The sequence below is a fragment of the Danio rerio genome, chromosome 4, assembly GCF_052040795.2.
Source record: "Danio rerio strain M-AB ecotype USA chromosome 4, GRCz13ab, whole genome shotgun sequence".
Taxonomy (NCBI): domain Eukaryota; kingdom Metazoa; phylum Chordata; class Actinopteri; order Cypriniformes; family Danionidae; genus Danio; species Danio rerio.
Window position 1 is genome coordinate 61412321 of NC_141024.2, and position 26824 is coordinate 61439144.

Below are 26824 nucleotides of genomic sequence, written 5' to 3' on the forward strand. Positions count from 1 at the left end.
GAAGGGGCGCCGCCTGATGACGTCACACGCCACGCCAAAATAAAAGTCTTTTCTTGTTTAGCTTTTTTGCCACTTACAGTTGCAGTCATGACTTATTGGTACATTTCTCCCATGGTTTTCACTTTACACTATATCTCCTCTCTCTCACACAAACCTTAAATCTAAACATTTTCTTAACTTTTTTTAATCCACTTATGATGACTTGTATGTCTACAACACATTACTTCCTATTAATATCTGAGTCAAAATCTCATCCTCATTATTATGACCTCTTCTATTTCTACAACTTCATAGGCCTATATAGAGTTTCCTTTTTTCCACATGAATTGTCATCTCTTGTTATCTGTGTTCCACGTTTCCTGCCATTCTTTAGGAATGCCTTCAGTAATAATATTTCATTTACCTTTACTTACAGAAGCATTAAAGGGATAGTTCACATAAAAATCACAATTCTGTCATTTACTCATCCTCTACTTGAGCCAAACCTGTTTGAGTTTCATCTGCTTAATGCAAATGAAGAGAATACGGAGGCAAAAACAGACATGGTTCAGCTGTTCCTATTTTGGACCTGGCTTTTTTCAACATTTTCTTGCACACCAAATGTTCTTGGAACTCGATTACAATTGAACCACTAAAGTCACATGTCACATGTTTTAAAAATGTTTTTGGTTCCTTTTCTGGACTTTGAACATTTCTGGACTCGTGCTGTCTATGACAGATGAAGGAGCTCTCTTATTTCGTCTAAAGTGTCTTCATTTGCGTTCTGAAGATGAGCAATGTTCTCTGGAGATTAAACAACCGGTAGAGGGACAATCGTTTCTCAAGTACTTAGCGTACACTGTAAAACACGCCTCCCATCAGTGCTGATATACAGCCTACAGCCACACTGCACTGCTTTTTAAAAATGTATTTATTCATTTTTTATTGCAATAACAACTGGCCATTACAATAAATAGAAATACAAAAACTGATAGAAGGCTACATCGCACTGCTACTCGTGTGATATTACTCATGTATTCATTTATTTTTATTAATCAGGGGTCACCATAGTGGAATGAAGCGCCAACTTATCCAGCACATGCTTGACACCAGGGCTGAACTGGGACAAAAAATCGGCCCTGGCATTTTGGGCCAGAGCGGTCCACTAAATTCAATCAAAATGCTATTTATCTATGCACGTCCAATATTTTTATCAACTCATATTCTATACAACACAAAAGCCATATATATGAAATAAATAAATATATACAAACTTTAATCTCAATTTAATTTCTGTATACTGTCCATAAAGATATTTGTTGAGTTCTAAAAAATACACTGTTCATTCATTTATTTTTCTTTGCATTAGTCCATAATTTATCAGGGGTTGCCGCAGTGGAATGAACTGCCAACTATTCCAGCATGTTTTATGCAGCAGATGCCTTTCCAGCCACAACCCAATATTGGAAATCACCCATACACACTCATTCACACACACTCACACACTACAGCCAATTTAGCTTATTTAATTCACTATTCACTCAGCCTATATTCAATAATAAACATAACAAAAACTGCCTGCTAATGCATGGGTAAATCTTCAAAGGGAACAGTGTACTTTATAACCTCATTCACCTCATCCTGCTTGCTGTTTCACCATCTAAACAATGAAAACATACTATAAGTCAAATTTGTTTCAGTTTGATATTATGATTAACATACACCAAACAGCCTCGTGTAGCTGCATATTTATATGAGCGTCATCTTCACTCTGCATATTTATAACAAAACAGGGCTTAAATGTAACGGTCTCCTTTCATTTCCATTGAAAAGAATGAACTTTATTCTGTCTCTTTTGCAGAATATCAGTTTTAACTAGATTCTTAAAGTTTGAGAACAAACTTTGAGGCTGGCTTGTGAAAGCCTGACGGTAATAGTTTATTTAGTTTAAACAGTTTTAAAAAGTATGAAAAGATAGATAGATAGATTAGCCTGTTATTAGCATGATTTTAACGTGAAATAGCATGTTGTCAGCATGATTCTAGCATGAATTAGCATGTTACTAGCATGATTTTAGCATGAATCAGCATGTTGTTAGCATGATTTAAGCATGAATTAGCATGTTACTAGCATGATTCTAGCATGAATTAGCATGTTGTTAGCATGATTCTAGCATGAATTAGCATGTTGTTAGCACGATTATAGCATGAATTAGCATGTTGTTAGCACGATTATAGCATGAATTAGCATGTTACTAGCATGATTCTAGCATGAATTAGCATGTACCTAGCATGATATTAACATGAATTACCATGTTACTAGCATGATTTTAGCATGAATTAGCTCGATTCTAGCATGAATTAGCATGTTGTTAGCATAATTCTAGCATGAATTAGCATGTTGTTAGCATGATTTTAGCACGAATTAGCATGTTACTAGCACGTTTCTAGCATGAATTAGCATGTTACTAGCATGATTCTAGCATGAATTAGCATGTTACTAGCACGTTTCTTGCATGAATTAACATGTTACTAGCACGATTCTAGCATGAATTAGCATGTTGTTAGCACGATTCTAGCATGAATTAGCATGTTACTAGCACGATTCTAGCATGAATTAGCATGTTACTAGCATAATTTTAGCATTAATTAGCATGATTCTAGCATGAATTAGCATGTTGTTAGCATGATTCTAGCATGATTTAGCATGTTACTAGCATGAATTAGCATGTTACTAGCATAATTCTAGCATGAATTAGCATGTAACTAGCATGATTCTAGCATAAATTAGCATGCTGTTAGCACGATTCTAGCATGAATTAGCATGTTACTAGCATGATTCTAGTATGAATTAGCATGTTACTAGCACGATTCTATCATGAATTAGCATGTTACTAGCATGATTCTAGCATGAATTAGCATGTGACTAGCATGATTCTAGCATAAATTAGCATGTTGTTAGCATGATTCTAGCATGAATTAGCATGTTACTAGCATGATTCTAGCATAAATTAGCATGTTGTTAGCACGATTCTAGCATGAATTAGCATGTTGTTAGCACGATTTTAGCATGAATTAGCATGTTACTAACACGATTCTAGCATGAATTAGCATGTGACTAGCATGATTCTAGCATGAATTAGCATGTTACTAGCATGATTCTAGCATGAATTAGCATGTTACTAGCATGATTCTAGCATGAATTAGCATGTTACTAGCATCAGCATGTTACTAGCATGATTTTAGCATGAATTAGCATGATTCTAGCATGAATTAGCATGTTGTTAGCATGATTCTAGCATGAATTAGTATGTTACTAGCATGATTCTAGCATGAATTAGCATGTTACTAGCATGATTCTAGCATGAATTAGCATGTTGTTAGCATGATTCTAGCATGAATTAGCATGTGACTAGCATGGTTCTAGCATGAATTAGCATGTTAGCATGATTCTAGCGAGAATTAGCATGTTGTTAGCATGATTCTAACATGAATTAGCATGTTACTAGCATGATTCTAGCATGAATTAGCATGTTGTTAGCATGATTCTAACATGAATTAGCATGTTACTAGCATGATTCTAGCATGAATTAGCATGTTGTTCCCATGATTCTAGCATGAATTAGCATGTGACTAGCATGATTCTAGCATGAATTAGCATGTTGTTAGCATGATGGATAGATAGATATATAGATAAATAGATAGATAGATAGATAGATAGATAGATAGATCGATAGATAAATAGATAGATAGATAGATAGATAGAAAGAGGTAGATAGATAGATAGATAGATAGATAGATAGATAGATAGATAGATAGATAGATAGAAAGAGGTAGATAGATAGATAGATAGATAGATAGATAGATAGATAGATAGATAGATAAAGGTAGATAGATAGATAGATAAAGGTAGATAGATAGATAGATAGATAGATAGATAAAGGTAGATAGATAGATAGATAGATAGATAGATAGATAGATAGATAGATAGATAGATAGATAGATAGATAGATAAAGGTAGATAGATAGATAGATAGATAAAGGTAGATAGATAGATAGATAGATAGATAGATAGATAGATAGATAGATAGATAGATAGATAGATAGATGGTGTAAGAGCATGAGTCAAACAAGCCAACCCCCGCCTCTCTATGATGTTCTGATGCTGAGATATAGCTGCTGTTATATCGTTGCTAGGTTAGTCTGTTTTGTTGCTATGGAGTTGATTGACAGCTTAGACTGATGATGTATCAAAGCTTCTTGCCAGTATGAACAGTTAAACACAACCCCCATGTCTCTATCACACTGCAGCATGACAATATCAGTCTGAACCTCTTTAATGGCAGTCTATTGGACAGTTGCTAGGGTGCAGTATTTGGTTGTTAGGGTGTGGCTAGAAAGTTAAAAGGCCATCAATGATTGGCTGCTGGCTAGACTGAGTTAAATGAGCTCAGCCATTAGTCTGTAGGACAGTCTGATGCAGAGTTATGAGCTCACAAAGTTTGATCCAATGTAAAGTCAATGAGAGTCTTTTGCAATGGAAGTCTATGGGACGGTTTCTAGGGTCCAAAAGTGGTTGCTAGGGCGTGGCCAGAAAGTTTAAAGGTGATCAGTCATCGGCAGTTTGATTGTCTGAGTTAAATGAGTCCAGTTAGAAGTCTGTGTGACAGTCTGATGCAGAGTTATGAAGTCACAAAGTTTGATCCAATGTTACGTCTATGGGATTTTTCCGGCGGTCCCGGGACGTTTTTCGGAAAACCGAAAGTTTTATATATAGCAACTCGATTCAGAATAGTTCGGAGGTCTGACCCAAGTTTGATGGTCATAGCTTGAATGGCCTAGGAGGAGATAGAGTTTAATTTTTAGTCTCAGAAGAAGAATAATAATATAGAAAAATAATAATAAGTTTAATAGGATAACAGTAGTCTGGCTTGCTACACAAGCCAGCCTAATAACCAATAATGGCCATTATAAGAGTAATAACGTACATTAAATTTAAACGATAAAGGTAAGCAATCAGTCAATGTGCAGAATCAGTGTACAAGGTTACATAAATTAATATATTAGCTTATCTTTTCACTCAGCCAAAACAGAGTTACCTGAGAACAAGTGATTCAAAAGACATATGAGTTGTTAGAGAAAACAAGATGAATTCAATATCACGTTTAACAACTATAGTGAGATGAGATCATCCAGCAGATGAACTGTCTGACATGCACTATACTCTCACCTGGGATTTATGCTCACCCGCTGAACTACTGGCTGCAGCTCTTGGCAGAGAGTGTGCGGTCACGTGATTTGCGCTTTTAGCCGTGTACTAGAATGAACGGAGAACTTTTCAGAATCGTTAAATGAAACGCTGGTGTATTTCCCACGATTTCTCTGCGCCTCCCTTGCGTTTCTTCTCTCTGACTCTCGACTATTTTGACAAATACACACAGACGACGCAAGCTCACACGGAGTCCAAAATAGGAGTTTGTGATTGGGCCAGCCCAATGTCAGTAAAGAAAAGAACCAATGGGCTGCAGAGTGTCACATGGGCCGGCCCAGTCTGTCTGTCCGGGAAAAAAAGCATCTACTTTCAGATAGTCACAGATCACAGGAGCGTCAATTAATAAGGCAGAAAAAAAACGATAGGCTGCTAAGCCTTTAATGGGCCGATCAGATCATAAGACGATGATCAGCCCGGCCCAAAAAGTACGTCGGCCCACCAGGAAAGTGCCTGGTTTGCCAGATGGCCAGTCCGCCCCTGGCTCTCCGTCTACACCAAAATGCTGAAAACGCACATCACGTGACCACACACACACTCTCGGGCAAGCGCTGCAGCCCATCTACCCAGATGAGAGCTGTGCTAGTCGGACTTCTCATCAAGCATCTCCCGCTGGATCTAATTTCACTATATTTATTAAACGTGATATTTCATTCATCTTGTTGTCTTTATCTAACGACATTGGATAACTGGTCATTGGCATCTATTACTTGTTCTCAGGAAACGTGTTTTGGCTGAGCGCAAAGATAAGTTAATGATTAATGTAACCACGTAGCCTACATTCTGTATATTGACTGATCGCTTGCCTTTATTTCCTATAATGTATAAACTTATTGTATGTTATACTTTTATAATGGCCATCATCTATTATTAAAACTGATATTTAGCAAAAGAGAGGGTGTGTTTCGTATTTTTACTGAAATTGAAAGGAGGCAGTTGTTATAGGCTCCGTTTAGTTATAAGTATCCACACAATGAAGATGATGCTCATGCATCACGACGCCTCAACATTTCTGCTGTCTGTTAAGTTGCTAATATCAAAATGAAAATAGGCAGTTCCTTAAATCATGTTTACATTTTATTATTGAGAAAGTGAAACAACGTAGCCAGGGTGATGTGAATGAAGTTATAAAGTACACTGTTCCCTTTGAAGATTTACCCGTGTCCTCGGTATAGTCTGTTTTCCATATCAAACTGAGAAGAAGAGACTGCAGGCTTGATCAAACTTGCGAAGTCTGAACTTACAAGGAGAGGATGCAGGACTGAACTGTGTACTTAATATTGAGGAAAAGCCCCAATCAGAGAGGCGAATGTCTGCAGCCCCGCCTCCATTTTCAGATGTCTCCGTTTTCCATCATCCACACTGAGACGGAGCAGCAGCGTTTCAGAATGAAAACGGCCTCTCCAGCGTTTTTGAAACGCTCCGTTTTCAGCGCTCGAGAACTACGGCGTAGTGTGGATGGATGGCGTAACCGTAGCAGAACTTTTGCGTTTTCAAACTAAAACGCATTAATGTAAACGGGGCCTTTGTAGCACCAGGAGTCGTAAACCCACACCAGAGACTCAGGCCCCTTTATAAAATCAATACGTAGTTTTATCAATGGACTGTACACTGTGGCCAACAATGGCCAACACTGATTATAACCTTGACATTCACACAGCTGCTGACTGCTCCTGTAGAGGATTCTGGGTAAATCTCTCATCAGTCTTCAGCTCAGTTTCACTGATGATCTAAAACACACATTAAACCCAGGGCAGAGCGGCTCAGTGAATGTGGTCTGGACTGAGTGGATGAGGCTCATTGTGTCTCTATAGATGTTGTAGAAGATCAGAGTTCCTGCACTGTGATCCACAAACACTCCTATTCTCCTGCTGAGTGCCTTCACTGAGAGATCAGTGCCTGTGTTATTGTATCTGAATGAGAAACTAGAGGAAAAGTATTACATTACATTACTGAGCATTACATCCAAACACACACTCATAACACTGATATATACACACCATAATCATCTCCACTCTAGTCAATCTCTCAGTAACAGCGTCCACACACACTCTCTCTGCACAACACCTGAGGATAATCCTGAAATCTGTCTGGATGATCAGGATAAGTCTGATCCTCTAACACACTCTTCCTCTCTCTATTCTCCTCAGAAAGAATTAGGCAAGTGTGTGCTGTGTTTGGATCCAGTTTGAGGAAAGAGACATCTGAACACATGAATACTCACATTTATAACCACAGCTGTGTATGTTAACAATTCGTAACTTTCTGATTTAGTGGCTAATTCGTATAAATTTGTACAATCTAATTGAACAATTTAGTACTATTTGCTAGGGATGTAACGGTATCAGAATTTCACGGTACGGTAATACCTCGGTATGAATGTCACGGTACGGTATTTATTGAATCATTTACAGGAAAAAAAAAACTTTTGAAAATACTCCAAAAAAGTGCCAAAAGTGTCAATGACATACAAATTAGCCATCTATCTGTAAGCTTTGAAACAGGAACTTCAATTTTAATAACAAAAAAATATTAAACTTGTAAAAAAATAAAGTTTCAATTTAGTATTGTTGAAAACTCATCACATTTAACATTTAATCCGTCAAATATATAATCAACAGCTCACAGACTCAAATCAGCTTCAGAGTTTCTGGGAATCACAAGAGCACAAATATCAAACCAGTAGATGAATAAATGAAGGATAAATGAAGTGTGATGTTTTTTTGTTTGTTTGTGTTATGTTCATTTTATTATTTTTAACTGTTCAAACAATGAAAACACATTTATTCCAGTATTTATTGATCTGTTCATGTTAGTTGATGACAATAAAGTTGTTCTCTGTTAGTTCTTGTTGACTCTCAGTACATTAACTAATGTTCACCAGCACAACTGTAGATTAATAATGCTTCAGTAAATGTCTATTCACTGTGATTCATTATGATTCATTAACTATAATTAATAATGCTGTATGAGAATTTTTGATTATTATTGCGATGAGATTATTAAACATATGAACTAACATTAACTAACATCACCTTATTGTAGTTTGACCATCTTAAAATACACAAAAACACCTATAGTAGAGTTATGTCTCTGTATTCTGCTTAGAGATTATTACAAGTGTTTCTCTCTCTCTCTCACACACACACACACACACACACACACACACACACACACACACAAACAGAGCAGTGAACACATGTACACACTCACACAGACACACACAAACAGCAGTGAACACATCCATGCATGCACATACACGCACACACATCTTTTTTTTACTCACACATAGATGCATGCACACACACACACACACCATCTCACTGCGGCTGACTGCTCCTGCAGAGGATTATGGGTAAATGTCTCCTCAGTCTTCAGCACATTTTCACTGATGATTCAGAACCAATCCAAAACCCAGGGCAGAGCGGCTCAATGAATGTGGTCTGGACTGAGTGGATGAGGCTCATTGTGTCTCTATAGATGTTGTAGAAGATCAGAGTTCCTGCACTGTGATCCACAAACACTCCTATTCTCCTGCTGAGCGGCTCCACTGGGAGATGAGTCTCTGTGTTATTGTGTGAGAATGAGAATTTGGAGGAAGAGCAGATCAGACTCCAGGACTGAGCATTATATCCAAACCAACACTCAGCACCTCGACCCTTTCTCCTGATGCTCTTATATGACACTGATATACACACACCAACATCTCCACTCCAGTCAATCTCCCAGTAACAGCGTCCACACACACTCTCTCTGCACAACACCTGAGCATAATAATCAAATCTATTCAGATGATCAGGATACGGCTGATCCTCGCTCACACGCTTCACCTCTCTGTTCTCCACAGACAGAATGAGTTGATTCTGTGCTGTGTTTGGATCCAGAGTGAGGAAACAGGCATCTAAACACAAGAACACACACATTTATAACCACAGCTGTGTGTGTGTGTGTGTGTGTGTGTGTGTGTGTGTGTGTGTGTGTGTGTGTGTGTGTGTGTGTGTATACATTTTTGAAGTCCTGCTGTAATCCTCGTGTGTCCTCCATGATCCAGACTGTAAACACACACAGATGGAGAGAATGAGCTGTTTAGTTTCCCCCTCAGCTAATAAGCTAAAGCTAGCACTGAGCTGCTCAGCTACACGCTCCAAACTCTTGAGCTAAAACACACAACACTTGTTGGTTGAGCCGGGATGCACAATGAATGTAACACAGTGCGTTCTTTTCCTCTGCTGTTGGTGAAGCGAGCGCAGATACTGCTCATGTTGATGGAGACACCCTGCTGCAACATTCATTTATTACAGTGATCACACTTAGCTTTGACATCGTTCTTCAGCACATGCAGCCTTTGAGCACATGTTGCAGTCCATCTCTAAACTATGTTCAGATTATTAAAGCTGCTCGACAGTGCTCTAGTTCCTGACAGATTACCAAGTGTGCACAGAGAAGAGGAATCCAGAATCCAGATGTTGGATATGATGATATCGTGCAAACAGAACATTTTATGGGTGAGTGAATACAGATACTAAGCTACCTTTTTTTCTGTCCTGTGCAGCGCTGCATTACAAACGCATAGGGGAAAACTGCAAATAAAAAATGTTTTCTGTGTCCTCAAACAAGTATATATGTTTTTATATGACGTGGTAAATTTTAAAAATGAAATTTACATGAAGAACATTAGTGAAAAGCTTCTGAGTGCAACAACATATAGGCAATATTTCATTACTTGCTCTTATGTGCTGAAACACTTAACACTTTCCTTAAGATCACAGAATGATATGCAAAATCTTTAAATAGAGGGGAATCACCTATAATGAAAAAATAATATGTTTCAGGTCTGTCTGGAGAATTTGGGCTGAATGTTTGACTGCGTCTATCTAAATGAGGATGTTAAAAAATACATTTTTTACTGAGTTATTAACGGAGACCATTTGATGTTCGATGCCAACAGTCGGTCGGTTAGTAAATGAATATAATGGATGAAAACACAGAGGCATATGAGTATAATGTAACATATAAAGTACTGCTGTTCAAGGCAATTGGCCTGACATGGCCCGATTAAAGCCCTGGCCCGACAGTGAAAATGCGGCTAATGATTTGCTCTTCATAGACATGACTGTATTACTCTATAAGCTGTATCTTCTGTCTGTCCTCACCCCATAACCCTCACAGAAAACTGAAGCTGATCACAAAAGAGCTTTGTCCTCTTAAAGCCATTTAGTGCAAAAGCACAAGACCAGTGATGCTTCACATACTTGAGTTTGTCCAGTGTGTAGTTTGGATCCTCCAGTTTTTCAGAAAGCAGCTCGACTCCTGAATCTCCTGGATGATTGTAGCTCAGATCCAGCTCTCTCAGGTGTGAGGGGTTTGAAGTCAGAGCTGAAGACAGAAAACCACAGCCTTCCTCTGTCACCATACAGCCAGACAATCTACAAACACAGCAATAGTCCACATCACACAATTGGACAATCACACATCTCTTTGTGTTGTGAAGATGCTGACTGCTGTTTCTGCTCATGTCAACAGCAGTGATGAACACACACATCCTGATCAGCTCTCCTTATTGATCGAGCCCTCACGTCAGCAAACACACTAACACACTCAACAAGGACTCGACATCATCTGTATAAGTGTACAGAGCAAAGACATTGTTCATAATACACCACATCAAGCTGTAAAGTCTGCTGTGAGGAGGAAGAAGACACACTTGAGCTCAGAAGATCATCTTAAAGTCATGTATAAAACACAACAGGAAATGAGCTGATTTCATCATTTATATTGTGATTCTGTTGTGGACTAAAACAAAATGAGCTCAGACAAACACAAACCCGCTCTCTTCATGTGTTCATTACCTGACCCACAGTCACATTCACACTGATGGTCCATTAGGGGACTTTTATTCTCTCAAGTGAGAATCACATCAATATTCATGACTGCTGAATCTCCTTCACATATCGCCTTTCCCATATATTGTTTTATGTGAACAAATAATCGGGATTATTTTCAGATCTTTCTGTAGTAAATACATAGGTCCACCTCGTCCCTTTCAGTAAGCTCTTGAATACATATGTTTATAGTGTGTGTGTGTGTGTTTGTGTGTGTCTTCATATTATTTGCGCTTGCGTTATGCTGCACTTTATTACAGTTTTTCTTGATTGCTTTAATGCAGCAGATACCTGAAACTCCACATTTTCAAAACAGTTAACACACAGGCCTAAACAGCGGCACTCATGGTAAAAATGTCACATTTTGCTTGCAAAACGCACATACCTTGTCAAAACATTTAAAATATGCAAAACAAGCTAGTTTTACTTTCCAACAACACAACTTGAAAACAAGTACATGAGCTCTTAATCATTACACAATGGACAACAAAATACAGAACTCAGTGTGAATCAGAACACCATTGCTTGCCATTGTAGCCTATTGCCAATGCCATTTGTTGTCTTTCTATTCGGGCTATCAAATTTGTCTTTTTGCAAAGAATTGGATCCAGAATGAGAAATGATTTGATTAATATTATATTAAATTCAAACTGTGGCTAAAAACTGAAATTCTGTAAAAAAAAAATAAAAAAAATAAAAAAAAAAACCATAACAACATAACAGACAAAAAAAATAATAAAATACTCTAAATATTAGAGAAAACACATGTAAACCAATATACAGTCACCTATTAGAATTACAGGACATAGCCACTATTGACCTCCTCCATCCATGCTGGCACAGAACAACACAAACCTTCCACTGTTTTTAATGTTTGCAGATTAATTGGTAATTGAAAATTTGTGTGAAGGAGTGTCAAAACGCTGCTTCAGTTAATTCATACTGCTCTTGGTAGTGTCTAATGGTTAGGAATAGATGGTTTCTGTTTGGTTACCATAGCTAAAACAATCGAGTTTGGACTGCATCACTGACATCCGTGTAAACTGTTTTGAAAAATGGTGGGGAAAATGTGTCAACTCAATGAAAAAGGCTTTACACATTTGCAAGACCTGTCTTCTGCTCTGCTGGGATAGTGATAATGAAAATAAAGTGGATCCTATTTTCTTTAACCAGGTCAAAGCAAACAAGAAAAACTGTAAATTCTGCATTCTGAGTGAATAAACCCTAAGATTGCCTGCTGTTCTTCCAATCAGCATTGTGACACCACAAATATGCAAATAAGAGCGTTAAACAGGAGTTTAGGATGTACAATTAATGAATTATCTGTTAATGAATGCTCTGGATTATTTGTTATTTTACAGGTATAGTATAAGCAGTAAGGGGTTTAGTATCACCCGGGGTTAACATATTCAAGTATGAAAAGCCCTAATATGTAACTGTCTGTAGTTATTGTTGAGTGGAGAATCATTTACCTCAGTGTCTCCAGTTTACAGTTTGGACTTTTCAGTCCATCAGAGAGAAGCTTTACTCCTGAATCCTGCAGGTCATTGTTACTCAGGTCCAGCTCTCTCATGACACAGTTTGAGGATTGTAGAGCTGAAGACAAACTCTCACAGGATTGAGCAGTGAGATTACAGCACTGTAGCCTGTTAGGAAAACAGAAATATAGATTTTGTGTTTATCTAGCAGGGCTAATCCAGAACAGAGACAACAACAATTGAATGGTGTGTTTTAGTTTGAGCAAAGGCAAAAATGACTATATGTACTCTTCAGGGCCGGAGTGGGACTCTTTTTCAGCCCTGGAGTTTCAAGCCTTAGACCGGCCCACCTCAGTTCACCACTGACTGTATTAAAATAAGGTCATTTCCAAATCAGTTTCTAATTACACTATCACGTCTTTTTTGAGAAAACAGCTGTTTTAGAACTTCAAATGTTCAACAACCCTTACAGTATTATATTTCTTTACAATAAAAATGAAAAAAAAAAATGTTTCTCAGACAAGGACCGAGCCCAGGTTGACAGCGTTATAACCTAACGTGCTAACCCCTGAACCACAACAGCTGAACATGGAATGGTGACTTATCTAGTTAAGGCTAAAAAGAGATAAAAAAGAGCAGCGCTGCGGTAAAATAATGAATAAGAAGGCTGTGGTCAAGTAAATAAATTAATTATTTTTAAAAAGTGTGACTGCTGAGAGCAACAGATTCTGGAGCTAGGGACACAGGGACGCCCCCAAGGGGTAAACTCTGGCCACCCCAAAATGATTTTGCTGTTGATATTATTAACTTACTTATTATAAACTGATGCGTGCGTGCAGAAAACCATACCCGTCCCGTGTGGCTCACGCGCTCGTGTGTGAATCCCGGTTGTTTACATGTACGCTGATAAAAAAACGCGCCGCTCATGCGCCGTGAAACCGGAATAAGCCTTTTGTGAAGAGGTGTCAGGTGTTTAGTTTTGAAAGTCGACAAAACTAAAGTTTATATAATATGATGATGATACTTTCACCAAGCATGTCTATAAAGCAGAAAGGAGGGATAAAGAGTCAGGGAGGTAAGACTTCATAACATTATTTCTCGGCCATAATTCGGGTCTAAGACCACAGATAATTCTATAAAACACATATTTTTGTATTCTATAGAATTGTCATAACTAATATTCATGCAAAAGGTTCCCTAAGTGATCTTAGCATATCACTCTGTTACATTGTTTTCCAGTAACATTTAGGATTGATGTCTGTTATTTATTTAGAATAATAATTGTGTAATTATATTAACATTAATTGTATTTATTTAGAAAAAATATAAGTACATTTTATATTTATTGAAAAATAAATGTAACTATTTAAGGAGGGTGGGTATATGGGGTGGTTTGCCCAGGGTGTCATCTAAACTAGAACCACCACTGCCCTCCCTGATCGTCATTGACAGCACACACACACACCTTCAATACAGAGTAATGGCTATGTAATATTTACCTTAAGGTATATCAATAGAAGAAGCTGCAATAATAAAGTGGCTCAAAAAGGGATATAGATAAATGATATTATTAGGGTCTGTATAGTGAGTGTGTGTGTGTATTTATAGTAATGCATTTTGTTCAGTTTGTTCACTTGTTTGTTTTATTATTTAACTCATTAATCTCAATTAATTTTAGACATGGCATATACTGTATGCTGTACAATAAATGTATGTAAAAAATAACTGAAAGTTATTTCTATATATGAGAAGTGTTTTTAAACTAAATATTGATTTTAATTTGGTTTGCACATGTACTTGCTTAATTATTTCAAGGAATAAATTGTGATACTGTAAGACTAATTAATTAAATTATTTAAAATCACATTATTTAATTGACCAGAAACAAAAATATAACATTACACTGAATTCAATTTTTGTTGTGTGTGCCACCCCAAGATTTGGTGTGGCCTCTTCTGGCCACCCCTATGAAAACTTTCTGGGGGCGCCACTGTAGGGACATCGGCCCTCGCGGCCAAAAAACGGACCGGCCCACCGGGAATTCTCCCGGTCCTCCCAATTAGCCAATCCGGGCCTGGTACTCTGTGTAGCTATCACCACACCATCTATATTTAGACATTTAAATGTGTTAACAGAAAGGAGAGATTCTATCTCCTATATTATATATAGAGATTCTATATTGGTATTGCATAAAAGAATTATCAAAGCATTGAAATGTCTTAAAATGAAATAAACTTAAGGAGAACAGATATTGTATACAGCAGGAGATCAGTAATGCTTATTTGAAGTGAAAGATTGCAGATGTGTCGCAAATTAATGTGTGAAATGTGCATAAGTGTATCCAGAAAACTCTTACAGGGCTCTTGTGGTGTTTTTGACCACTGGTATCAGTCTCATCAGTGCTTCATCAGATCTTCTGTATTTCTGCAGTTCAAACTTCTCTTGAGTCTCTTCTGACATCAGGAGCACAAACACCAGACCAGACCACTGAGCAGAGGACAGATCCTGTGTTGTAAAATTTCCAGACTTCAGACTCTTCTGGAGTTCCTCCACAAAGTCATCCTTCAGTTCATTCAGACAGTGGAAGAGGTTGATGGTCCTCTCTGCTGATTTCTCCTCTTCTATTCTCTCTTTGATAAAGTCAGTCGTGTCTTTGATGTTTTCAGGTTTGAGCTTCAGTCTTGGGAGGAGCTGCTTCAGGTTATTCTGATTAGACTCCAAAGAGAGACCCAGCAGGAACCGGAGGAAAAGGTCCAGGTGTCCATTCTTACTTTGTAAAGTCTTCTCGACTGCATCCTTATGAAGTTTAAACAGGGGCCTTTCAGAGAGTTTCCATGTCAGTTCCTTTTTCCAGGAATCAAGAAGTAGATTTGCTTTCTTGTTTTTGTAAGTAAAATACACATAGAGAGCAGCAATGAACTCCTGAACGCTGAGATGTACAAAACTGTAAACCTGTTCCCCTGAAATGGGGTTTTCCTCCTGAAACATTCGAGTACATAATCCAGAGAACACAGACCCTTCCTTGATATCTAGGCCACACTTCTCCAGATCTGTTTTGTAGAAAATCAGTTGTCCTTCCTGCAGCTGTTTCAAGGAAAGTTCCCCAAGCTTTAGAACAATTTCATCAAAAGACCAGGCCTTGGCTTCAGGTTCAGAATTATTGCTGTATTTTTCTTTCATCTGTTGCTGTTGAGACAGTAAGTAGCTGGTGTACATCCCTGTGAGAGTTGTGGGTGTTTTTTTATTGCTTTCTTGACCCAGCAGAGGCTGAAGAACAGTGAGAGAGATCCAGCAGAAGACGGGGATGTGGCACATGATATACAGACTTCTGGATTTCTTGATGTGGCCGATGATGTTTCTAGCAACCTCAGGACTGCTGTTTTTGATGAAGTACTGCTCCTTCTGCTTATCACTGAATCCTCGCACTTCAGTCACACAATCAATGTAGTTTTGTGGTATCAGACTGGCTGCTGCTGGTCTGCACGTGATCCAGATGAGGGAAGAGCGTAGAAGCTGTCTCTTTAAGAGATGTGTTACTATCTTACTCACTGTCATTTCCTGGTCAATATTTGCAAATCCATTATCCTCCTTAAAGTTCAATTCAAAGCGATATTCATCCAGTCCATCAAAGATGAACATGACCTTGCCTTGTTTTTCAGGAAGAGAGCTCAGTCCTCCAGTTCTACTAAAGAAGTACTTGTTAAGCAGACCTATGAGACTGTACTTTTCATCTTTAATCAGATTGAGTCTACGGAACGGCAGTGGAAATATGAAGACTATTTCCTGATTGTCTTTTTCTTCAGCCCAGTCAAGGATGAATTTATTGACAGAGACAGTTTTTCCCACTCCTGCAATCCCCAGTGTCAGGACTCTTCTGTTTTGTCGACCTGTGTCAGGCTGAACTTTAAACATGTTGTTACACTTCAGTGGTTTATCTTTGGCTGTCTGTTTGTGGTGTTTTAACTCCATTTGTATTACCTCATGGTCATTCTCTCTTCCTCCACTCTCATTCTCCACCACATATAGATCAGTATAAATATCATCCAGGTACTTCTTACGACCCATCTGCGAATTACCAATCAATATCTGCTTATAGTCCTCCTTTAAGTTCTTCTTTAGTTCATGGCTGATGTTTGTGTAATCAAGAGGAGTTTTACTGTTTTCTGAAGCTGCACCATTACAAGAGAGAGAGAAAAAACATTAAAGTAAAACATATTATTCCCTTTATTAAAAAAAAAAAAAACAATTACATTTATATACAAATTTAGAGAAACAAAGACAAACAATATATTCACATTCAGCATAAGCAGACATACAGCTTCCCGAAGCCCATAAATGTTGATATTGTGAAATGCAAGCATCCATTTACATGCATTAGCATTATGATTGGCAATCACTGTTGCCCATAGCAATGCTAAATCTTAGACGGTTCATCTGAAGCTGTGCAATAAATGTTATGACAATACATCTGACTTAAAAGCCTTGCTAGGACATAGCTATAATATGGAAGATTTAATCTGATACATATGTGAATATTTGTATAAAGTTTGACAATGAATGAAACAATACCTTGCTTCTGTGTATTTTCCAGCTTTTCAGCCAAGTCATTCTGGTTTATTTTCCTCAGGATGTCCACTGTGATCTTCACAGCTCCTTCTGGTCCAAAACACGACTCCATCTTATCCACTGTCTCCAACCTGTCTGCATTCTCCATTTCAGATTTTGAAATACATCTATAGTCATTCCTTAAGCACCACTGAAACTCTTTTAGTTCAACTTCTACCAGTTCTTTCAGTGAGTTCTTGAGCAGCTGTTTGACATTTTCCATGGTGCTTCACTCATTCACAGCTACAGGACAAGAGCAACAACATCTGAGTTAGTTTCACAATTAACATATGGACCTAGGCATTTATTTCTTGTTTGAATAATAAAATTAATATGAGTAGAAACTTAACATTTCAAAAATCTACATTTTGAAAATTGATTGTCACTATTTTAAGTGGTACACTCTGAGAAAAAATGTAGAATGTTGTACAAAAAAGGTACAAACCCTTGTCACTGGGGCAGTACCTTTTTATGGGACAAAACTGTACCTTAAGACAAAGAAATGAAACTGTACCATTTAGTTTGTACCTTTAAGGACATGATTTGTACCATGGGAAACCAAAATGTACCTTTGTTTTTTTAAACCTGCTGATACAATATTGTACCTTTACCAAAGGTACAAATCTTATCCATGAAGGTACCACTAAAGTGACAAGACACTTAACAGTTAACTTGTACCTTAACAGTGTCAAATGTGTTCCTTCAATAGCTATTTTAAGGCATTTTGCTTTATCCAAAATGTGTCGGTTTGTTTTAAGTAAATATAAAACATTATTACATTTATTAAACAATGTTTCAGTTTACAAAAAAGTTTTTTTTGAGTAATATCACATTTACAATAAAGAATAAAAATACTTTAACAAAAATCAAAAGACCTACTTTTGCAAAAAATTTCACACTATTCACAAAAATGTTACAGAAGCACATTCTCCCATGTACAATATAAAAAATAATTATCCAATTTTCAACACTTTTGTAATCATCTAAAAGTAATTTAATTTACTTAATTTTAAAATAGAAATAGAACTATGCAAAAGTATTGTAATGAGATATTGTATGCACAATGTTTGATTATTTCTAAATAGTAAAATATCTGCATGAACACTTTGCATATGCAGGATATTTGCCAGCTCACGTATGTAGTAGAAAGCACATGCCAAAAAGTTGTGGATATTATGGGGTGGGTATCTTTTTTCCAGTACTGTTCAGAGACTTTACAGAAGCTAGAAAAACCTAAAAGGGGCGGGGGGCGATCCGGGGGAAGAGGGTGAAGTTCCAGAAATTTTTGTAATTTCTGTAAAAGGCCCATTGTAGACCTTTTACAGTTTTACCAATTTACAGTTATATTTTATGTACTTTATTTGTCTTCTTTCTGACAGCATTGTAGAATGATCACAAAATTGAACACTGAAAAAACTGACAACTAATATAATATAATAGTTCCAAGATGTACTTGTACATGGTCATAATCCTCTGAATTAAATATATATTTTTTTTTTTCTATTTTGATACACATGGCCACACGGACAACAAGAGCCATTGGCAATTGGGCTGCCAGATCCTCCAGAGTTGCCAGATCCCCTTTCCTGAGTTCCCGGAGAGGGTGCCAGATCTTCTTGAATCCTGTAAATGGCGGGTTCTAGATCCTCCTGAATCCCCCATGTGGCTGCCGTCAGATCCTCTTAAATTCCCAAAATGGCGAGCAACAGTTCCTCTTGAATTCCCCGAATGGCAAGCACCAGATCCTCATGAATCCTACAAATGGCCAGAGCTGCCACCTGAGTCCCTTGAATTGCTACCAGAGCTGTGAGACTTAAAGATAAGCTTCACGATGGAAAAAAACACACAATAAGGCAATAAACAACAGGGAAAACAAAAGGCTTACTAGGCACCGACCAGAGGGGTATTGCACAAAAGTGGAATAAAGAAAGCTAGGATAAGAGAAAAAGCACAGCTGGACTTAGTTTAATTGGGTCCTTCTGGCTTAGTCCAAGAATCTGCCGAACCAGCTGTATTCCTCCCTGTTTAGAGACCTTACTTGCGCCATACTCACGTTAATGACAAAGGCAGACTCGTCCAGGCTTCTGGAGGCCTCTTCAACCTCCTGGATGGTCAAATTTTGGAAGACTCCACAGCGGTGCCCTGAGATGGAAGTTAGGTAGCCAGTAAGAAAGCCATAGAAACGCCATTGTTGCCTAGTGTTTGGGTTGGACTCCAGGCTATCTGATGAAGGCAGTAAAGTTAGACAAATTAGACCACCAATGGTTTAACTTAGCCAGAGCCACTGGTGCCCTAAAGCAAAAGGAGGGGGCGGGAAAAAAACATTTCTGCTCTGGGTTACCAGCAGCTCTAGGTTCACCCAGCTAAACCAGCCACGAAAGCCCGCCCACCTTCCCCCGAATGGAATTCCATGATGTGGCTGGTTCAACCAAGAGCTGCTGGTGCCGGCAGGGTTTCCAAGAGGTAGTCTAGGAACTGGGCTATGTTTTTCAGGTAGTGCTGTTTCGTAGGCTCGGCTATCCGCGTCCGGCCCAGCAGGGCAGCCCAAGCTCAGATTCGGGCCGGCTGATAGAGAAACAGGAAGTTCTCTGGCTCCGCGATGCCTCTTGCCATGTAGCCCAGAAAGGTCGGTAGGCTCGCTGCCAGGTTGAAAGCCTTCAAACTCCCCCAAAAGCAGGTCTGCAGAATGGGTACAACCAAGAGTACACAGCCCTGAAGACACAACCCCACTAGACCAACAGTAAAGTGCCACAACTATACTCAACTCAGCATGGGGACATAGTCCGGGAATGGATAAGCTTGCGGGTCCAAAGCTTCCGGAGGCTCGGGGGCGTCGGACCTCATCGAACATGCACCGTTTTGGTAGCGGCTCCACATGCGCCGGCAGTGGGAGCTTTTTTGTACGACCTGCTACAACCATATCGATATGCACCAACCATCGAACGGGGGTCCAGACAGCTCATAACCCCAGCACTACTGACCCTGGCATGTTTCACCTCACCGGAGACCACTAGCTCCCCCCCAACCAACCAAGGGTAGGGTGAGGGTCAGCTGGGAGCCAGCGAGGATAAACCCGGGGGGTGGGCGGCGTTGCGGATGGATGGGATCAGCAGCACTGGGAAACCTACACTATGCTGCCGCTGGTGAACCACTGCTGGAGCCACTGACCTTCAGGGCCTTGTCACACACTCTCTGCCCAGGGGCCCCCCACGCTCTCAGGCCAGCCGTGCTCCACGCTGGCCTAGAACCACTGACCTCCAGGGCCTTGTGTCACGCGCTCTCTGCCCGGGAGCCCTCCAAGCTTTCCGGCCAGCCGTGCTCCACGCTGGCCTGGAGCCACTGACCTCCAGGGCCTTGTGTCACGCGCTCTCTGCCCGGGAGCCCCCCACGCTCTCCGGCCAGCCAAGCTCCACACTGGCCTGGGCTGGTGCCACTGACCTCCAGGGTCTTGTGTCACGCGCTCTCTGCCCGGGGGCCCCCCACGCTCCCCGGCCAGCCAAGCTCTACGCTGGCCTGGAGCCACTGACCTCCAGGGCCTTGTGTCACTCGCTCTCTGCCCGCGAGCCCCCACGCTCTCCGTCCAGCCAAGCTCCACGCTGGCCTGGGCTGGAGCCACTGACCTCCAGGGTCTTGTGTCACGCTCTCTCTGCCCGGGGGCCCCCCACGCTCTCCGGCCAGCCAAGCTCCACGCTGGCCTGGGCTGGAGCCACTGACCTCCAGGGCCTTGTGTCACACACTCTCTGCCCGGGGATCCCCCACTCTCTGGGGGCAAGCGCCGGTTCCAAAGGACCCTCTAGATTGACACCTGATTACCAGCAGTGCCCGGGCACCCCACTCTTAAGCCCGGGGATGCTGACTTCGCCATACTGCACGGGCAAGACAGACGTGCCGCTGGTGACCCAACTGGCCAAGACGTACCACTTGTGACCCAACTGGCCTTGGGGGTGTGGATGGGGCACCAATGCCACGTAGTTCTAGTCTCAGGTGATAATAAAATCCTGTGTTTGCCTCGCCCTGGTGACCGGGATTATTGCTTGTTTAATGGGAGCAAGCTGGCGCGGACGCCGGGCCATAGACTCCCTGCTTCTTCGCTAAGAGCGCCGGGATGCGCGCGCGCTGGCCTGAGGGGACAACTTGCACTTCGGCTTAGGTTAACAGCTCAGCCACGGGCCCCTGACTTCCATGGGGCGCGCCCACCGGCCTTGCCCGGGTTTGGTGGCACCTCCTGGGGCAACAGGCCTGCTCTTAGACCCCTGGTTCGTTCAATCGCTAAAGCCAAAATTGCACTAAGTGCCCATTTCTTCGCCTTCTCCGAAAACAGAACGGCAGGTCAGAGAAACCCAGTATCACGCGCGCACCTCCAGGCGCGGGACATGCCGAAAAAGGTGGTCTCTCTTCGGCCATGGCTTGGTGGACTAGGGCCCGGGTCTAATCAACGCCCCCGGTGAGCGCATCCATTGCGTTTGCCAGCGGTCGTTCCAAAGACCCACCTTCCCCCGCTAAAGATCCACCATCCCGCCAAATGTTAGTTGTTCCAAACAGCAAAAAAAAAAAAAGCATTTTGTTTACCAAACCAAGTTTTTTACTTTCCACTAGAAGCTCAACAGCACTTCAGACATCTGCAACTCTTTAGGACATTTAAAGCCCCTATTATGCATCTATCAAGCTCTGACAAAGTCTCATACATCATTAATCTTTTCTGATCCTTCCTTTAACAAACGGCCGATGTATGCCCCATTGTAAACGTGTAGATTACTTAAGCACTCATCATAAAAATTACAGAAAAACAGCAGAAGGCTGGGGCTGTAATGCTTTTTTTATTTCAAAAATAAACTTCAACCACTGACTCTTCACAGCCTCATCTTTGGGTGTATAATAACTTTCTCTCATACTTCAAAGCACAGAAATTTGAAGTCACTGAATCAAGGCTGTGAAACACACAGAGAACATTTGTGCACAAGACTTTTGGGAACTGGATCTTGTAGCCTAGTGTTTTTGCTTCAAAATGATGAGAGAATCTTGTTTACTTGCATCTTGTTTATTTGCTCACAAAAAAACAATATAATGAATTAAAATTTCTAAGTCACTTTTTGAGTTAAAATGGTCTATGTGAGAAGGCATGAACTATCATTACTATGCAGTGAGTCACATCTGAGAAGACAAAGACCTGCATAATGAGCTGCAAAATGAGCCATCAGACAGGTATGTGACTAAGAGAATGAACCTGAGAAAAAAAATAAGTTTATATATTTGCAGTTTATTTAAAATATATCTATCACACAAAATAACTCGATATACACTTGTGAGAGTCAGCACACTGTATAATACTCTGTAAACTATACAAACTTGCACATAGCAAATCTAATTAAAGAATAAGCAAGATGATTACATAAACTATATTATTAACATTTTTGTGATGTTCACTGATACTAGTACTAATTTACCTAACAAACTCAGTTACCATAGGAATTATAAACTGAACAGCACCTGTTTTTTAAACAACTCTCAGTATTTATTTTTCACAATAGCTTATGCATATGCATACTTGATGAGAGAATCGAATGCAAATAACAAAGAAACTATATTTTAACACTAGTAACCACAAATAGGATTACCATACTCACATGAAAAACATTATTAGTAAGTTACAGTGAATAATGAAGTTGTTTTGAAGCATACTATAGTAAAGTACTTGACATAATTTGTTTTATTTATTCAATAGTTGCTGTGGTTATATAACCACTAGCAAGGACATATTTTATATAAATCATGAAGGTAATAATAAAAGGCTTACTTGACAGTGTAGGAAAAAAGGAATTTATTTTTTATTACTTTTGTGTCTTTAATTTTTTATTAGTAAAATATTCAGACTAACAACAGATTAATCAACCTTTCTCTTATGTATGAGATCACATCTTGACCTGACACGTTTCCTGTTTATTTTTATTTTTTACTGTGCTGCATACTTTTAGAGGAACTGCTGACCAGAGGAAATATATTAAAGAATAAATTTAGGGTTGTTCTGGACTGCGGTCTATACATGTCACAAGTTGCCATGATGCTTGTAGAAGTTGTAAAAAATATTAGATATGCACGTAATTGTTCAGTTCTGGTATGCAGAGAAGGGTTGTAGAAAGAGGAAGTATGTCTGGGGTACAAGAGCCAAAGGACTGCAGAATTACTGATAAGTGACATTACACCAAACTCCACCTGTTAATATCAGTTGTGTATATATGCTGGTGTCAGGAAATGTATGTTAGTTGCGAACCTCTTGAATGTAATTCTTGTATTGCAATGGGGTAACGTAACCCAGAGCTCTGTCATTGAATTGTTTATTTGTATCTAATAAATTACTATTATTTTTTGGCATTAAAGAAAAACCTCTCCAGACCTTTTCTTATTGAACACACATGGAATTGGCTTGATATTCCAACAACAGGAATTCTGTCCTTTGCTGAGTCTAGACATTCTTTAACATGCGCTCATCATCAGAGTCGCACTCTTCCTCTGAGGAGAAAGTAAATTCTTCAGCGCTGTTCAGTATCATGCTTCTTCACTCGTGTAGCGTGCCAACATTCAGTCGAAAGTAAGTAACTATAATAAAGCTTGTCGTTTTATGCCATGTCTTGGGGAGCGTGTACATTATTACCTGGCACACTTTAGTTCATTTTTATATGAACAGTATGCTCACTGAGTGCGGGATCACGTTCGCTGTAATGAGGAGACAGGAGAATCTGTACTTACTTTTATACGGATTACAAGAAAAGAGATTATTTTTTTTCGGCTTAAATTGGTTAATGCACAAGTAGACATATCAAGCTTTCTTTAGAAACATCTCTCATATTTCTTTGTTGAGTATTTGCTAAATTTCTGTTCATTTTAATGACGTGTTTTTCCTGACAGACCATATCTTGCACAAGTCTCATGCAGGATATTTGTAATATCAAAGCCTCGTGGGCGTGGTAGCATTACCTCTAATGAGCTTAGACTGAGAAACTAAAAATAGCTTTGGTTTCATACTGATTACTTTATCAAACAATATTTGTTTTCAACATGCACATGAATTTAAAAATAGAGAAACTTCAAGCTTTCTAAAGATATGTGTCTCATCTCTAGGTGTTTGGTTTTCGTGTTTGTGAGTTTCATCGCATTTTACTGACGCGTTTCTAAAAACAGTTCACGGAGAAAGAAAAGACAGACTGCCTACACTGTTTATTATCCTTGTTTTGCAAAAGCGCACACGTTTGTTGTAATTGTGAGTGTACACATTGAAAACTAGACACCTAACAGATTTGATCGATGTATTGATCTTATCTGTACGATCAAAACTGAAAGTGTAATTTAAGTTCATTTCAGCTTATTGAGGTAAAAACTTGTCAGACCGCGTATACGTGGTCTTCGACCCCATGGGGTTAAAAATGGTGCACTTTCAGATTTAAGCCTTAGCTGGATATTTCACCTCACTTAGAGCTGTGTTACACACTGCATGAAAGGTCATTTTCAAAAACCCATAATAGGAACTCTTTAATTCACTGCATTGTCCTTACCCATCACCTTCTTGTCAGCTGAAGATTTTGCTAAATGCTTTACTGGTAGGACTGCAACAATTAGTGGTATATTTAGCTGCTAAGATCCACTCCTACTGCAGAGAAATCACTCTCCTCCTCCCTCACAAAGCCAGAAGGGTCCAAACTTTTCTTAGGCCAATGTACAACTTGCTCCCTGGACCTCCTTAGTTAGAACATCTCCACGTGAATGAAAGACCATCACCTGCAGCTTAATCCAGCTAAAACTGAACTCCTTGTGTCCTTCCTGCAACTCTGACTTAACACCATGGCTGGGTCTGAAACTGCATACTTCCATACTATATTGTACGCTAAAATCAGTATATGAGCCGAGTATTATGTCCGAAATCATAGAATTCGAAAATCAGTATGCGAGCAGTACGCGGATGACTTACTACTTCCGGCAAGATTCTGGAGTGCGCATACCATACATGCTGCGCTATCCCATGATGCCCCACGAGCAAATTCATGAATGGGAGTAAAGTGATGCAATTGACACAGGTAGGTCACGTGACCATGACAAAATGGCGGATGTAGTACGTCCGAATTCCATTCGTACTTTTCACGTTCATACTGTATAGAACATACTTTTCTAACGGCCGAGTAGTACGTTTAAATTCAAATGCAGTACCTACTGAGTAGTAGGCGGTTTGGACGCAGCCCATATCTTCTTGATCAAACTGGAGTCAGCTGCCATTAACCCTTTCCATTCAGTCAAGATTCCTGGGGTGATCTTTGATGACCAAACACAGCAAAATCATGCAATTATGAACACTTTGAGATGTTGAGTAAAGTCAATCTGAACCCTTGGCTCATCAACCCATCAATGGCTGTATAATTTTGACGATTGGGAAAACTTTTTTGTTTTTCATTTTATTTTAATTTTAAAAACGATTTTCCCTATTTTAGAGGAACATTTGTTAGTTTGTTGTTGTTTTTTTTACTATGTCCTGTTCTGCTTTTGTGTTGAGAATTAGGAAATGTCATGATCTTTGAAATGTATTTAGAGAAGATAAATAATGTAAAACAGGTCACAGTTTTAGCCACAGCAGTTGTTTAACATCAGAATCAGCTAAACCGCAACACTTTAGGCAAACAAAAGAAGGTCTGACTGGTGAAACTCTTCAGGGTTTTCAACTCATGTGTCTAGAAATAAGATTGTGTGAATCCACAGTACTGCACATCACTTTTGTGATATAAAGCTATTCAGTCCTTCTTTTCCACAAATGTACACTCATAAAACAAACTAAATGCATTCATGGATACTATTATTGCAGTTTGAGTTTTCTACACTTAAGAGCTTCTATAACTCGCTGAGCTTATGCTGTGTGCTAAAAAACGGACTGTTCCTGTCTGAAGTAGAAAAGAGTCTGTAATTAATCATTACATCAAAATGAAGCTGTTGAGTGAGTTTCTGTCTCAGAGTTCACAGCAATATGATAAGAAATACAGTCTAAGAATCACAGACTCATTAATAAACACACAGAACACTCATGAACACACAGATCACTCATAAACACACAGATCACTGACAAACACACAGATCACTCATAAACACACAGACTCATTAATAAACACACAGATCGCTCATAAACACACAGACATTAGTACCACAATGAAACACACTCAACATTAAAAGGTGTAAATGAAATAATCAGAATGTCTTCATCTCAGCAGTGAAGTTTTAGAAACACAAAGAGATGATCGACGGATAATCAGACGACACTCATAGATGACATAAAGCACAGAAAGAGCAAACTCTCACCTCAAACAATGCCTGCAGATCTTTTTGTTCCTCCGCTGAACTGTTGAGTTGAACAACAGATCAGAAAATTCTTTCACTTGTGAAAAACGCGTCAAAACATGTTTGAAACATGAGGGAATTACCAGTCAGGAGAAAAACACAGACACACAATTATCATTGGAGGCTTTTGCTCAGCTCTTAAAGCAAGCAATGCAATGTGACAGTCTTCTTCTGTAGTGCACTAATATAACAGGTCACTTTCCAAATTTGGTATATACTTACAATGAATAAATTTTAGCCTCA

General features: G+C 39.4%; 1 protein-coding gene across 1 annotated transcript; it reads right to left on the bottom strand.

Moving 5' to 3' along the window:
* Positions 1-8005: 8005 nt before the first annotated feature.
* On the bottom strand, positions 8006-26599 carry si:dkey-124l13.1. Its single transcript, NM_001444294.1, has 7 exons — positions 26543-26599; positions 17177-17455; positions 14964-16776; positions 12602-12775; positions 10500-10673; positions 9253-9299; positions 8006-9148 (listed from the first exon to the last, which is right to left on the bottom strand). Exons 2-7 carry the CDS (start codon positions 17433-17435, stop codon positions 8622-8624), a joined length of 2994 nt encoding a protein of 997 aa, NP_001431223.1. The 5' UTR covers positions 17436-17455; positions 26543-26599; the 3' UTR covers positions 8006-8621.
* Positions 26600-26824: the final 225 nt, after the last annotated feature.

Excerpts from the sequence above, each read along its gene's own strand:
- si:dkey-124l13.1 (NM_001444294.1), bottom strand. The coding sequence starts at position 17,435 with ATGGAAAATGTCAAACAGCTGCTCAAGAACTCACTGAAAGAACTGGTA. Across the intron at positions 10,674-12,601 it reads TGTAAACTGGAGACACTGAG|ATTGTCTGGCTGTATGGTGA; the intron begins GTAAATGATTCT and ends CTGTGTTTGTAG. Across the intron at positions 9,300-10,499 it reads TACACACTGGACAAACTCAA|TCTGGATCATGGAGGACACA; the intron begins GTATGTGAAGCA and ends GTGTGTTTACAG.